Here is a 15,227-nt window from a genome sequence, read left to right as displayed (position 1 = left end):
TAACATGTATTTAACACTCATTTATTATTCACTCAAACAAGCAAATATTGGAGATCAAAAAATGTGCATAGTCTCTGACATGTCTGCAAACATTTTGTGTTTAATCAGCCTTCAGAGAGCAGACATCGACCAGTGCCAGATAACAACCCGATTAATCATCCAACCACTGGAACAGAACAGAACCATTGTTAATTTCATTACTAACACCTGCACATTTCCCGCTATGACCAGCCAAAATGTCTGCTGTGAAAAAGCAGATTTTCTCTATGAAAGACACAACAATGCAACTATTTCTCACTTTAAACCAGTGACAAGCAAACAGGGCACAAGATCTACTCGATCAGTACAGTCTGATGACGGGCACCAAAGGTTACCAATTCAGTGAAATATGGTCACACTCTCCCTTCTGCTCCTGCGTCATGGCTTTGAATAATGGTGTGAACATTATGGTATCACAGTGCAGCTGACCTTTGACCCTTTGGAAAGAAACATTATCACTTCATTTTATCCTGTAAGACATTTGTGTGAAATTGTGTCATAACTGGTGTACAAATTTTTGAGTTATGGCCAAAAATGTGTTTTGTGAGGTCACAGTGACTTTGACGAACATTTCTAATCAGTCCATCGCTGAGTCCAAGTGGACGATTGTGCCAGATGTGATGAAATTCCTTCAAGGAATTCTTGAGATATCGTGTTCACAAGAATGAGATGGACAGACAGACAACCTGAAAACATGCCTCATGCCACGGCTGTCACCTGTGCAGAGGCATAAAAAATGATGACAATCCAGGTACAGCGGATGCAGGTAACGTCCATTCCAGACATTTTTTGACATTTCTGCAGCTCAGCTAAGTGTTCTCCTTTTTTGTATTTTGCCTGTTAATAACAATCAGTCTGATCGTAAGTTGTAAGCATGTTGAGTCTCAGATGTTCTTGAACACAGACGACAGAGTTGTTGTTGAATGGACCAATCAGTGAATGTTTGGCTCGCTGCTGTGTTTTGGTACATGACGTGCTTTCATGTGGCTTACTGTTAGGGGCAGGCGTGTCGGAGGGAGGGGGAACCACTATGGCCCTTTGGGCAGCACCTCAACAACTTCAAAACAAAGGATTTAGGTTTCAATTCAGGCAGGAATCAAAATGGGCCAAAGTTCGTTGAACTTCAAAAGTCTTCTCAAATGACACAATGTACAGGAAATGTGACCGAGTTGCTTGGTGCAGGTGTAATTCACTGCTAACACTTCCAAATTCTTTTGGAGCCACAGTGAATGTCTTTTTCCACCAGTTTTTGTTCTTAACTGGTGTTACACAGTCTGGCAAGCGTATTAACATAATGTGCCGGCACTGCCGCCGTGAATTGCAAAAACGGAAATCCTGCTTACCCACTACCTTTCTGAGGGATAACAAGGAGCTTTGTAGGGGTACTCAGAAAAGGCATGATCCCTCCAGGGTGAATGGAAAACTACCAATGACAAGCTGGACACACTCCACTTTTTCAACACCTTTAAAAATGTATAGACAAAGGTAGTCCGGCTTAGCAGATGCTAGAAATCCTACAGCAATGTTGGGATTTCAGGATCCCTCTCCTTCCACCCTGCCCTGTCTTACTTTTTCCAGAATCTCTCTAGAACATGCAGTAACACTCATTCAGTTCTAAGTTCTTATTAAATCTCAGATGTCAGCTCTATTGTGGAGGTACCATCACTGGGTCTTTGGCCAATTACAAATGTGATTACTTGTTTGATCAGGTCAATTTTAACACTATCTTTGCTCAAAATAGCCCAAGCGAAGCTATTCCTTGAACTGGTACTGCAAAACAAAAGCTGAGAAAGTCTGGCAAGGCAAGACTACTACAAAGGCAGCTGTAAAATGCATCATCTCTCCATGAAGTGTTTCTTCTTTTTCTGCATTGATTAATGAAGGAGGAGGATTTGGGACCTGTGTAGTCCACTTGTGTCTCAGCTCCTCTGCCCAGTCTGCGGTTCATTCAAGACCCCCAAATCACCGGCTTTCCGACGGATGCTGGACATTCTTAGAATATCTCCGAGCACAAATTGTGTGGCGGTCACGACCTAAAGTATTTGTTGGATAAGCCCAGCTAAGCTATGCTTGGTATACCCTCATTCCAGCAGAGAAAAAGGTGTTAAAGCGACGCAGAGCCATCATGCTTCAGGTTTTAAACAGAGGCACAGATACACCTGACATAGACAGAATATCCGTCTTCAGCGCTCACATGCAGTTTATTTTGTCAAATCCCTTCATTGTGATCAATACCTCGACAATACTTTATCAAGATTAAAAGGAAAATGACAAACAATTCCACATATTTTGTGAAATTAGGATTGTAGCAATTATTGATGATGATAAGTTAACAATTACTGTCATATCAGTTAATCAAGTAGCATTTTTGGACATTTGACTTTTTAAATATCAGAAAATATTGAAAAGTGCTCCTCATAATTTCTCAGAGATCATAAGCCAAATTGACATCTTCACACAACTTCTGATTAACAAATCAAGATCCAAATCTTCTCAGACAAAAGCAATAGATCCTCACACTTGAGAATCTAGACCACTAATTTTTTTGGCATTTGTGCATGAAAAGTTGGCTAAACGATTATCAAAATTATCTTTTCAGTACAAACTAAAAGACATACAGATGATTTTGACCACTGACTTGGTAGCACCTGCAGTCATCCATTTCCCTCACAATGAAGGCAGGTATCTGACCTTGCTGTAGATCAGACTGTCACTGAATTTAAAGGCCAATTTAGTATCTAGAACGTCATCTTCATGTTTTGCCACAAGGCTCTGGCTCTCCTGACTGGTGGGGAGTTTTGGGTATGAGAAACCTGAAGTAGCCTCTTGGATGAACTGTGAGTTTCTTCAATAATACAACAGCAAACGTGGTTACTTTGACTTTGAGCATTTGTAGATATCCTGTGACCAGACTGACAGAGTCTTCACAGACGTTAAGTCTTATTAGGTTAGGGGCCACTGTCCTCTATGAGAATTGGAAAGGCAAAAACATCAAAAGTGCAGAAGAACCAGTTTGATCCAGCCAGCAGATTCTTGCTGTAAATATGTGCTGTCAGGCTTTCATGTTGATGGATGAGAGTTCTTGACAGGTGGCTAACAATAATGTTATACCCACAGGGAACCTGCACTCACACCACACTGCAACGTTCCTCACTCCCACCTATTTCCAATGAGCTTCTAAGAAACCCGATGGTTACATCACAAGATTCAGTGAACCATGGCAACTCCACACAAAAGCCAGTATGCATCCCCTACGTGCAACTACGCAATGCTGAGAGCATAATAAGTTCGCATGACGCTGCTATGTTGGCTCATGTGGCCTGTGCGGTGAATGAGGTCATATTTCAGGTACAGGTGAGAGCGTTATGGCACATGGAAATACTGGATTAATGTATTCGATGGAGAGCAAAGTGTTTTGCTAAATATGTTACATGTTAAATGAGATCAGTCGCAGCACTATTGCATGTGTCAAATCTAAAATAAGCATCATCAGACATGTTTAAAATTTGCCGCTTAACAGTTCCTCCATTTTGTCATTCTGGATACGGTCGCTTGTGGCCCCACTGGATACGCTGCAGTATGTGCAGCAGTATGCTGACACAGACATGTCTGACACATACCTATGGAAAGTGAGAGCAAGCTGACAAGCCAGCATGAAAGCAGCCACAGATATGAAAACACAGATGGATCCTCTTACGGAAAATGCTGATATATTTGCCATGTGTTTATGCGTCAAAATCACAGCTACTTCAAATTGAAACCGATTGAAACACTATCAGTGAGTATCAAAAGTCGTCCTGCATTAAAGATAATAAAATCATTTTAGTCTTTCAGTGTATTTAAAAAATGCAGGTGTGTTTCCTTTTGCAAACTGCAGGTGTCTATTTGTAAATACCAGTGAGTTCAGATTGCTGACTTCACTGTGGTCCCCCGTCATGGTGTCTGTATATCGGTCATCCAATGCGACCTGACAAGGAGAATTTAAGGGTGTACAGGAACTCTACCAGGAAATTTAATCATACCCAGACATGCTGAGGAAAGCCACCCTTGAAGAATTATATTCTTCAATACACACAGACAAGAATATCTGATCCATTAAAAGTGATGGTTGGCCTTGTTAATCTAACAAATTTTAGGTCATACATGCAGTGTTCTTCATTATCTTGGGGATGAAGGGCAAAGAAAAACTTGAAAAACTGAGGTTTTAAACACAGCATTAATACCTCAGTTTGTTAGGATGAAATAAGTAATTATCATTGCCAATAAAACTGAAAAAGTGCAACAAATATAAGATAAAAATACATTCCATAGTATCCCTGTAAATCTTATCTAATTTACATGATTTTTCTATATATATATAAGTGACAATTACATATGTGATTCAGTATGCAGCTATGTGTCAGAGCCAGTGTGTGTCTGTGTGTGTGTCATACTAAACTTTTATGTGACGTGTTAATAGATAGGCGATGACACGGTCTGAAACTCTGATTAATGTCATACTAAAGGTCACTGGTGTGTTCGACAAGTCGTAATAGAAGCCAAAACGGCATCATCATTTCTCATCTTAGTGCTTCCACATCACACGTGACATTTCTGGCTCCACAATTCATTTTTTAGTTTTTACAATGAGACAAATTCTACGTAGAGTCTATTGTCAGTGAAGTAGTGATACTAAATGAGACTGGAGTGTGTGAGAAGAGGTGTTAAACAGTACAAAGGTGAGATTTTCAGCCAAACAGTGCAGGTGTGATCACAGTCTGGGTTAATGCTAGACGAAGCCCTCGGTCAAAGCAGCAAGTGCCCCAACAACAGACACAGCTGTAGCCTTGCTATTCCAGGACTGAGGACACTTGATACCAACTGGTTCCAGTTTCAGCTTCTTATAATAGGCTTGTTTGCATGCCAAAGGCACATTGCCACAAGGATTGGGCTTTAGATCCCTGCTCGCTGTCAGACACTCAGGATTCTTCACCCTAACCCTCTGTTGATAGTACATCACCTACGCAAACTGTGGTCATAACCTTTTTACCACTGCTACAATCCCCCCTAGTTTACCACACTGGAACTGAACATCGCAAAATGAAAAACTGAAATTGTTCAATTGTTAAATCGTAAGTAAGAGTTTGGTTATGTATGTAGCAGTGACGGTTTTCGTGTTATATGACCTTAGGTTTTATTTTACAGCGGTCACAAAGGATCCCACTTACAGATGAGACTGTGATCCTAATAAAATCATACAACTCACTATATTTCACAGAGTAGCTGAATTCAGTTTCTGGTCTATGCTTTCCTTTTTGCTGTTAATGGGTTGAAGATACATATTTGAAAAACAGGCTTCACAAATAATAATTTAAAGCATAATGTTCAAATGAAGTTTCATCAAATACAATTAATTAATCTCAGTTTTACTCTAACAGTGTTTAATTTACAGTAATGCAACTCACAACATACTTAAAATATCTGTATGCCTCTGCATATTTAATACACCTCCAAGCTCTATTTTCAAAAACAAAATGGGTTATTAAATAATTTCAGCAAAACTATTTTTATCCCCAATTATCAGTTTGTTTGTCATTTTTTTCTAGACACTGACCTGCTGAGGGTCTCCATGCTGCCAGCAGGGCTGACGTCAAACTGGCTGAGTTGCAAGGGAGTGTCCGGGGTATCTTGGCGAGCCAGAGGAATGGGAGCTGTCTCCATCGCCTCTGGACTGGGGCTCCTCAGATCGGACTTCAGGGGCAAAACTATTGGTATGGACAGGGGCCTTGCACAGGGGAACCCAGCAGAGCGGCGGGGCTGAGGGGCGACTTGAGTCATGCCGTCACTCTTCCCTTTCTTCACCTGTTTTACAGAGAGAGACAGAGATGCCAACAGCAGGTGAGTCTCATGATGGGAAACATGAGACGGCACGAGACGTAAATGATACACAACTGCTAACATTTCTGCACAATAAAAGCTCATCATACAACCACACACAGAGAAACACACTGGAGCTTTCAACCTTTTCTCAGGTTGCTATAAAACATGCATTGGAAGATCTTCTGGGGTGAAGCAGAGAGCAATGAAAGAACTCCAAAATAGGCGAGGGGAAAAAAGGTTAGCTAGTAAAACTGTAAGGTTAGACTGATGTTTGTCTTACCGTGCTGACCCTGAGTGGGTATAAACAACGTGCCCCGCTGACTGTAGTGTAGGAGTAGAACCTTAACCTAACTACAGCCACATTGTGAAAAGAGCCCTTCTGCATTTTTACAGAGTTTTAACCAAGGAATCCTGAGAGAGGCGTTAAAGAATGTGTCACAGAGCCTTCTCTTAGTATATGGAGAGGACTGGTATGGCTGCTCATGAACACTGAGGCCAAATCGTGGTAAACACAGAATAAAATGGGTCTGACGCCAGCAGCTTCAGTAGTTATAATGGTCAAAAACAACCAATGCTAAAAGAGGTTTGGCTCTAGATGAACATCTACCGGTTAAATTGAAAGGCTTGCTTTTTTCTTTGCACCAATTATCGGCAGAACATTTCCATTTGGGCTTTAACTTAATGGATTGTTCTAAAATCTATAGACGCTGCCTCCATTTAGTCATTGGTGCACTTAACGAGTGAATCTTTGGCAACGTAATTAACTCCACAAGCTTCTTTAGCTAGACCTGGTATGGATTTTGCCCCTCAGGGTTCTGTAATTGATTTAGCTAAATTTGTCATTCACAGAGAACCATAGAGGGAAAAAGAGAGAGTGAATGCGGGCATTAGCTTGTTTTTTCAGAGCAGTACTCATCCTAAAATACAGGTAGAAAATAGTGGAGCAAAAATTAACTTGGACAACGTTAGTGAGCTGGTGCTTTTATCATGGTTGGTTTATGTTGTTAGGTTTTCATGATTAAGTGCTTTGCCCAAAAAAAATCTAAAACGTATGGAACACTTTCTTTTATTTCAACTGCATATCATCTAATTTCCATACTTTTTGTATGATGGCAGTTATGGTAAGTGGATCATTTGAGCCTGCTATATAGGGCCTAATAATTATCATTAGACACACTCTTCAACAGGTCATAACAAACACAGTGACGTAGTGTGCCTACATACCAAACAGTGAATGATTTCTGACACAGTCATGGAAACTCAGCCAGCCACAGCTAAAAATCAAACTGCAGGTCAGTTTCAATAGTGTTAACCACTGACCCGTCATGCTGCCTCCATTCCTGGTTCTCAGCTTCTGCCTATGCATAAAAAAGAGCTTGAACAGAGCAAACAAGTAGGAGCTAAATAGGCCAGATGGCAAAGATGCCTGACAGACCAAAAATGAGGATATGACCTGGTTTCTAAATCATGGATTAACTAATAATTTGTTTGTGACTAAAATATCAAAAGACTGCAAGGAAAGCCAAATAAACTTAGAACTTAATATTTTACTTTGTTATGCAGTAATCTGCGCCAGTGAAAAGGCAGTCGTAGGTGGCCTCTGTTAACTGATCTCTATTTACCGACTGGTGACAGCTCATTTCTCAGATGTCAAAGTGTCTTTGCAATCTGATCCATACCTGTTCTTGCTTGCACAACCAAATAACTACTTTCACTTGACCTTTTAAAATGGTGGTAGGCAGTATCAGCACTTTAGACCAAAAAGAGAAAAACTGACATTTGCATATTTCCAAAAAAGTATTCATATGTTTTCGTGGTCCTATCATAGCAAGAGGAGGTTTTCATGCAACACCTGATGACACACTCATGCATTTTGATGAAAGGTATAAATCTAACAGTTAATACAGACATGTTTATGGCTCTCTAGTGTGTGTCCGTGTGTTTGTTTAATTGAGTGCTTTTCTCTCACCACTAGACCAGAGCTGAGGCTGAAAAAAGCTGTGTAGTTTATAGACTAATAACACCTGTGCCTCACAGTGCCACAGCACCAAACATTTAGTGTGTGTTTTGGTGGTGATGTGTGAGTGGCTATCAGTCCCAAACTGACAGTTTTAATTATGTTTAACTTAAGCATCAAGGCCAAACCTGTGGTGAGTCTGGCCTTGAGAGGGAAACTGTTTACAGGAAGTGGCTCTTCAGGAGTGTTTGCGAAATGCAGCTATAAAAGTTAATATTAATTGTGATGATGAATCACTTGATAAATCATTAAGGATATCAAGTCTTTCAGAGCAGATGAGGCTTATTTTATTTTCATAGGAAGTGATGGGCTTCAGCTTTAGCTGTAGGAATCAGTCATATTGTCACATTATTTTACTGCTGTTGGCTACTCTTCATACACCGACAGTTGGTTTCAGTTTGACATTTTGTTGCTACTAACCCCCAACTGCTGGCATAGTTCGTGCCAGTAATGACTGCTACATTTCAGTTCAGTAGTTTAGGTTATAAGGACACAGGAAAACTAACGGGTCCATGAAGCTGCTTGTTTCCTTCTACCGCTGTCCTCCTGCTACTACTCTACAGTGTGTAAAGACATACTGCATTACAGAATTCCAGAGAGTCATGAACACCGCCCAGAAAATAACTGGACTTCCCCTGTCCTCACAGGAAGACATCTTCTGATTACGCTGCCTCTGCAGAGGCAGCAGGATCACCCCTATCATCATCTCTTCTATCTGCTGCCACCTGGAAGGCACTACAGCGCCGTAAAAACACCAACTTCCAGGCTAAAAAGCAGCTCTTACCCGAGAGCCATCATTGACTATCATTGACTAACACCTGGAATAGTATTTCCATACAATGAAGAGACAAAGAAAGTGCAATAGCATTTGGTGCAATGTACAAACAGTAGCTTCTGCTATGGCACAACTTTTTATTACTGCTAACCAAGCTAGCCACTATACAAGCTATATGGAGTCTAATGTAGTCAAGAAACTACTGAACTGTTAAATATTTATTCTTTTTAGCTTTACTCCTGTGGACTCTATGCACATGTTCACTAGATAAAGCGCTGTGCTGCACTTCCTGTTACACCTTCATATTGATCTTTCAGTGGTGATTCTTTGTTTCTTCCTTGAAGAGCATAAAGCATAAAGCAACTTGACAGCAGCTACACTTTTGCAAATCCAGAGTCCTTGTGACTCTACTAATTAATTTTTACAATACCTATGGTCTAACTATTGTTTGATGAATCCCATCGTTTTATGATTTGTAATCATTATCACTGAATTTGTTTTCCAAAACTGATTCACGATCGCCTCCCATAAAAACCTCAAAGGCAACCTGGTATCATCAACCTTTATTGAAAGCTTGTTTAGCTTGCTGCATAGCTGTGCATCATCACAGAGAGGGCATAGAAGCCACCTTCCAAACTTAAAGCTTGAAGTTCAGGCATTTGAAAACATCCATAAGCTTTAGTTACATTTCAGCTCTCAGTGACTACTGAGGAAAGAAGACAACCATCATCACTTTTTACCCTCCTGAGCTTATCTTGCTGCCAGTCAGCATTTCTTTTATCTCTACATGACACCGGTATTGATATGTACACCGTGTTTATGGCATCAGATATTTGTTTAAAACCGCCTTCTTGACAACCACAGAGAGATGATTTCAGTCTGTCTTTGCTGTCTAACTGAAGCCAACCTGAGAGAACTTAATCATCATTTTATCACATTAAAAAATATGAACGTATGCGCTTAATTTTGCATCTATGTGAAATCACAGTAACTGACTGTAAAAACAGAATTTAATGATTAAATGTAGCTCCCTTATTGACCTTGATAAAGAAAAAAAATGAACCCGGAGCTCAATTCCTACTTCATGTACACACACAGGATATTTCTAAGCCTTCACTGTAATCAAATTCATGGCCAAATGCAGCTTCTGTGGCGTAGTTCATCTGTAATAATACCACAACACAGCAGGAAGAGCATACCATAGCGCATGTTTGTCTCTCACTGCAAATAAGCATGTTGTTGTTGCCTGCAGTAAATTGCCTTTATCAAATCACATCATGTGACTAAGCAGCGAGGCCACAGGCATCAGAGGCTGTCTGAGAGATGGCCTCACACTTATCAACACTAAGGCAATACAGCAGATAAGAAAGGAGAAAGAATTTATTTGGATAGGTGAGAAATAAGACTGTATTGACCATTAGGCCAAACCCCAAACATAAAGTGTTTATGACAGGAATTAATGGCTGTAATAAACAAATTTTCTGTACCTTTCTTTTCCTCGGCCTCGCCTGTGGAGTGTTGGTGGAGGATTTGTTCAGAACTTCTGCATCGTGTGGTGTGTTTTTTGGTCCAGCCTTGGAAAATGTGTGGAGAGAAAATGCAAAATAAAGAAATTAAGATTTTAAGTGCATACAAACATTATTTGCATAACAGCACATAGACAGTTAAATGTTCAAGAATGCATTTTCTAAGGCAGCTAATGGCATTTTAAACAGTCCTGGAAGACGGAGTGCATGAAATAATGTCTGGCTGTAAGTAAGAATTCATGTAGCCTAAAGTGATTACTTTGTCACATTTTGCACATCTTATATCATTATTTTTGACAAAATCTGACATGCTACAGTGGCACTTCTTGGGGAAATAACATTAGATGTCTTATTATTGCAAAGTATAACCACTCCTGCAGTGTGTTTTCTCTATCCATTTGAGAATGGACTAACCTTGTTCATAATATTTTGCTAATGCAAACAGTGCTATTTGTAAAGACTCCCATCCTGAAAACAAATGATAACTTATCTGTAATATTAGTTGCCTACTTTTAGAAAGGTTGTCATCTATTCACACTGAGTGACCTGATTACAACTCCTGGTAGTATACACAAGTCAGCTGACACTGATAACATCTTTAAAGCTCACAAGAAAACTACACAGACGCACACAGAAATGGCTTTGACGTTAGAAAACAGCTTTTCCAAAACATGCCTGTGTTATGTTAATCACGTCAAACAGGTCACATGGTTGGTGTTAAAAAGGACTATGTGAGGGAATTTGTAGGGTTCGCGCAAGTTTGACCCGGGAATGTCACACATAAACATCAGACAGACTCAGACAAAGATTTCCATAACAGGTACACTGAGGAGAGTAAATGCATGAACAAGGACAGACACATGCAGGTGTGCTGCTGCAAAGCCCAGCACGCACCTTTGTCCTGGGAACTGCTGTCGGTGTGTTTGCACTGGGGTGGCTGGGTGACTTCTCTGTGTCTGCACCCATCATGTGTGCATCCTGGGACCAGACAGAGGACAAAAGAAGATGCTCACATTTGTAGCCTATGTTGGACACATGGTAGAGTAACAAAAGTAACAAAGCATGCTTAGCAGAGGGTAGGAAGCTTTGATCTCCTGTTTCTTATTGTTGTAACTGTAGCCTCATATACTGTAGTTAGGAAATATCTTTTTACAATCAGGGTGTCATTTTAGAAGAGCTCCTGTGTATGGTGGTTCTACTTTTGCTTTTCATTTGTGAGCCTTAACAACAGGGCTCAGAATAGATTTCAACAGGTTGACAGTCTGCACCCTCAAACGCATGCACTCACATTAACACTCTCATGCACACCTCCCACTCATCAGCATTTTTGTGACTGATGGAAAAGGCAACACCGCTGATCATATGTGCTGCGTTCAAAGGCACTAAGAGGATGGTCAGGAGGCAAGGGGGTCCCAGTAGCAAGTGCACATGTGTTGGTGTTTATGTGCATGTGCATGTGCATGTTTATGTGTAAGGCAACCTCACTCTGACTGAGAGGTTTCCCATAGGTCAGCGTGGTCTCATGTGGCTGTGCCCTTGCAGGCATTCACAACACAGCAGAGACATTTATGGATGAAAATGTTATCACAAAAAAATGACTCAAGTGTTTCCAGGTGGATTTCTCCTGCCATTATAAATCTGGACCTTTGGATTTCCAGAGCTCAAGTGCATGTGATCACTTAATTTCTCAAATTATTAACATTTTGTTAAGATGTTAATAATTCTCTTGTCACATGGGGACCAGACACTATTTCTGATGACGTTAAAAATTATCTGAGAGGTATCCTGAGAGAAGAGGTCAAACCCGTGGGGAGCTAAACCCCAACAGTCACTCCCTGGTCACCCCACCAAGGCATCAAATGGCTCTTGTCACGTTTCAATAACACAGTCATCAATCAACAATTGAGACGGCTGTCTTTCCAAAAGTGGAAATTCGACCAAAGTTTCACAATTCTGCTGGTGATATGACAGCTGAAAAGACCACCAACAAACTTCAAAGGCTACTTCTGGTATTTTCCATTTTGACTACTAATAGAGGAAAATTAAGAAATTTAAAAATCATTATATGCCCAACAGAGTTTAATTTACAGTCCAGGGAAAACCATAAATTTGGGGATTTTGAATATTTCAAATACATTTAAGGATTAGGATAATTCTGATGCTTTTTATGATAAATAACCTATTGAATATTCTGTAAACACACTGTTATGAAGATTACGAAGACACTGTTACAAAAATTTGAGGACGGACCCTCAATTTAGGAGATAAAATAAGAGTAAAAACAAAATGTTTAAAAATACTTTTCAAAGATCTGGCTTTTATTTTCAGTGTTGAGTCATCATTTTTCTGGGGAAGTGGGAACGTGCACTTATGACCTCAGTATTACAAAACCCTGGCTATAGCTATGCATTTATAAATATCTATGACTCATAAAATGAGTGAAATTGTATGTATGTAATCTATTTCGATCTATCTAGCAATTCTTTGTGTATTTTAAGAAATATGACAATCTAAACCAGAATTTCATATGATTTAAAGGTCTATGAAGTGGATGGATGCTTGGTTTGCTTCTTGCAGGAGCAAGATGCCGCCAGGAAAACCGGCAGACCAGACAAACCAGCTAATCAATGAAGACATCAGCCATTGAAGCAGCAGATATAAATCAACAAGCAGAGACTCAAACAGCCACCTGTGGAGGAGTCGTTCCTGCGAGGCTGTGATATAAGATCAATAGTTAAATCAATTTTATCTTGAGATTATATAAGCTGCCATTTATAAACCATCATTCCTCCAAATGGATGGGCAGAGGGTGAGGTCACAGGGCACAGAGGTACTCATGCTGTACACAGTGCATGGCCAAAACATGTGACTCACAATCAGTTGTCTTACCAGCACTACATTGTACGAACCACCAACACAGATCTATTTCATATAAACATTAGCATCTGGTGTTCCGGAGTATCAAATACCTTGACAATGATATGGGTCGGCTGTTCTTCTGTGCGGCCTTCTCTCTCCATCTCAAATATATTGCCGTAGTTCTGGATGAGCTTGACCATGATCTTGTTACAGATATTTTGGTCCTTCATTGCTTCGAAACTTGGAGCCACGCTGGAAAAGAGGGCAGATAGATGAAAAATAAAAGCAAAAAGATGAGATCTCACCAAATTCTTTAACCATGGCAGTGAAAATAAAGGCTTTGTTAATGGATGACTTTCTGGTTTTCATTTTCTTCTTTCATGCTGCATTGAATAAATTCGACGGTGACTTTGACACTGTCTACCAAAGCAGAATTTAGCTGTCCAAGTAAGTATAATATCTGATACCACCGAACAGCTGTGGGAGATGCAGACTGAGCTGTAGGCCTAACTGTAGTCCTAATTATATAACGTCAACACAACACAAGTACATCCTCTGATGAAAAGAATAAGCTGTACAGTACAAAACAGTGTTCAGTTTCTTCTTTTCTATTCTGTTAAGTGGGACATGATCTTATTAACAGGCAGGGTTTAAAGGCCTGAACACCCCAGTTTATTACTGGAGATGCCCACCAGTGACCAGTCTGGAGAACAATGGTTGTAGGTCAAAGTGTATGAGAACGATTTGAAACTCACTGCCCAGTATGCCCATCATAAATAGACTGGTGAGGACAGATGTCTGGGGGGGGGGGGGGGGGGGGTGCAGGACACCTGAGCCACTGATGCATCATTTATTTATGAACATCATAGTAACTTTTGAACACTCACCCACATCGACTGTGTCTTATAAGTCACATGACATTTACTTCAAAATTGTTCGCTCGACTCAATTAGTGTTTGAAACCTATAGCGCGTGACCTTTGATTAATATAATGTCACACTTTGAAGAGTCAAACATCCCAGAGATGCATGCAGATCAAAAGGTGCCTTTACATTAATCGTTTATGAGCAAGGTAATGTAACCTGAGTATCACCAGCAGACTTCTACACTGTCATGATTTTATCATCACTAAATGAGCTACAGCACCGCCTACTGGCCAAATACTTTGACAGAGACTGGTACAGAGAGAATTTACACAGTCATACGCTCAATGTGTACTTTAACTTTGATGTTAATACTTTCAGAGTTATCTGTGTTTGTTAGTATACATTTGCCTGTTTTTAGATGATGTTCCCCAATATCGGCAGCACTGCAAAATGTAAGAATTTCTCCAGTTCTGAATATAGGACAAGACATCTATTCTGCTTCAAGCAAACCTCACAAAAAAGCCGGTTTCTTTCTGACACACAAAAAAAGATGCCTGTGGCTTAAACCTGACTTGTCATTCATTATCTTAGTCAGTATGCACTGCGTGTTACTAGAGTGAAATCACTCTACCCATCCAACTGCTCTGGCATATGAAACCAGTGTTTAATATGTGACTCACTGAGCAGAAATAGGGGGAAGATGACTGAATCCTTCAGCTTTAGCTTCTTAACTGCCTGCCTGTTTTTTCCGGACTAAGGCAAGCTGTCTGCAACAAACATGTTTTGCAAAGGTCACACCAAACTTGCCAAAACTTTCAGGAATGTGAGTTATGTTCTTCACAAATATGAAGACACTGAAGTAGGTCTGCATAAAGCCTGCAGATTGTGATGAATAAGCTTAATTTGGTTAAGTCAAGTTGCCTCCTTCGCCCTTGAGTGTGAATCATGTCAGACTAAGGCATTCATTTAATCCCAGTAAGGGGTAATTGAAAATTGGATTATAATGACACAAGCATAAGATACTTACTCTTTGAGTGGTACAATTTTGCACTTTAAAATGACTATACAGGTAGATTTCTGATTGTTTTTACTATAATTATTATTGTTCACAATCAGAATTCACAGCCCAAGACCACCGTTGATGCTGCACTAACCAATATTTTTATGTCAACAATGGATCAAATGACTGTGTGTAACGTGAAAGGTGTTACTTGTGGTGACAAACCCACAGAGCCATCACCTGATTTTACACTTCCTCTTCAGTTCTATGGAGCATTTTAGCCTCT

The 15,227-nt window shown here is 40.1% G+C and overlaps 1 protein-coding gene across 2 annotated transcripts in view; it reads right to left on the bottom strand.

The window, feature by feature from the left end:
• Nucleotides 1–15,227, bottom strand: part of fam13a (family with sequence similarity 13 member A) — a 58,145-nt gene that overhangs the window by 31,843 nt on the left and 11,075 nt on the right. For both annotated transcript variants that reach the window (XM_070980677.1, XM_070980685.1), the window contains exons 5-8: nucleotides 13,186–13,327; nucleotides 11,111–11,194; nucleotides 10,178–10,264; nucleotides 5,633–5,880 (exon numbers count right to left, since the gene is read on the bottom strand). In XM_070980677.1, coding sequence (XP_070836778.1) covers nucleotides 5,633–5,880; nucleotides 10,178–10,264; nucleotides 11,111–11,194; nucleotides 13,186–13,327 — 561 coding nt within the window. The remainder of the gene's footprint in view (nucleotides 1–5,632; nucleotides 5,881–10,177; nucleotides 10,265–11,110; nucleotides 11,195–13,185; nucleotides 13,328–15,227) is intronic.

Source organism: Chaetodon trifascialis, chromosome 2 (assembly GCF_039877785.1).
Source record: "Chaetodon trifascialis isolate fChaTrf1 chromosome 2, fChaTrf1.hap1, whole genome shotgun sequence".
In the NCBI taxonomy this organism is placed as follows: domain Eukaryota; kingdom Metazoa; phylum Chordata; class Actinopteri; order Chaetodontiformes; family Chaetodontidae; genus Chaetodon; species Chaetodon trifascialis.
This window is presented reverse-complemented; position numbering and strand designations above follow the sequence as displayed.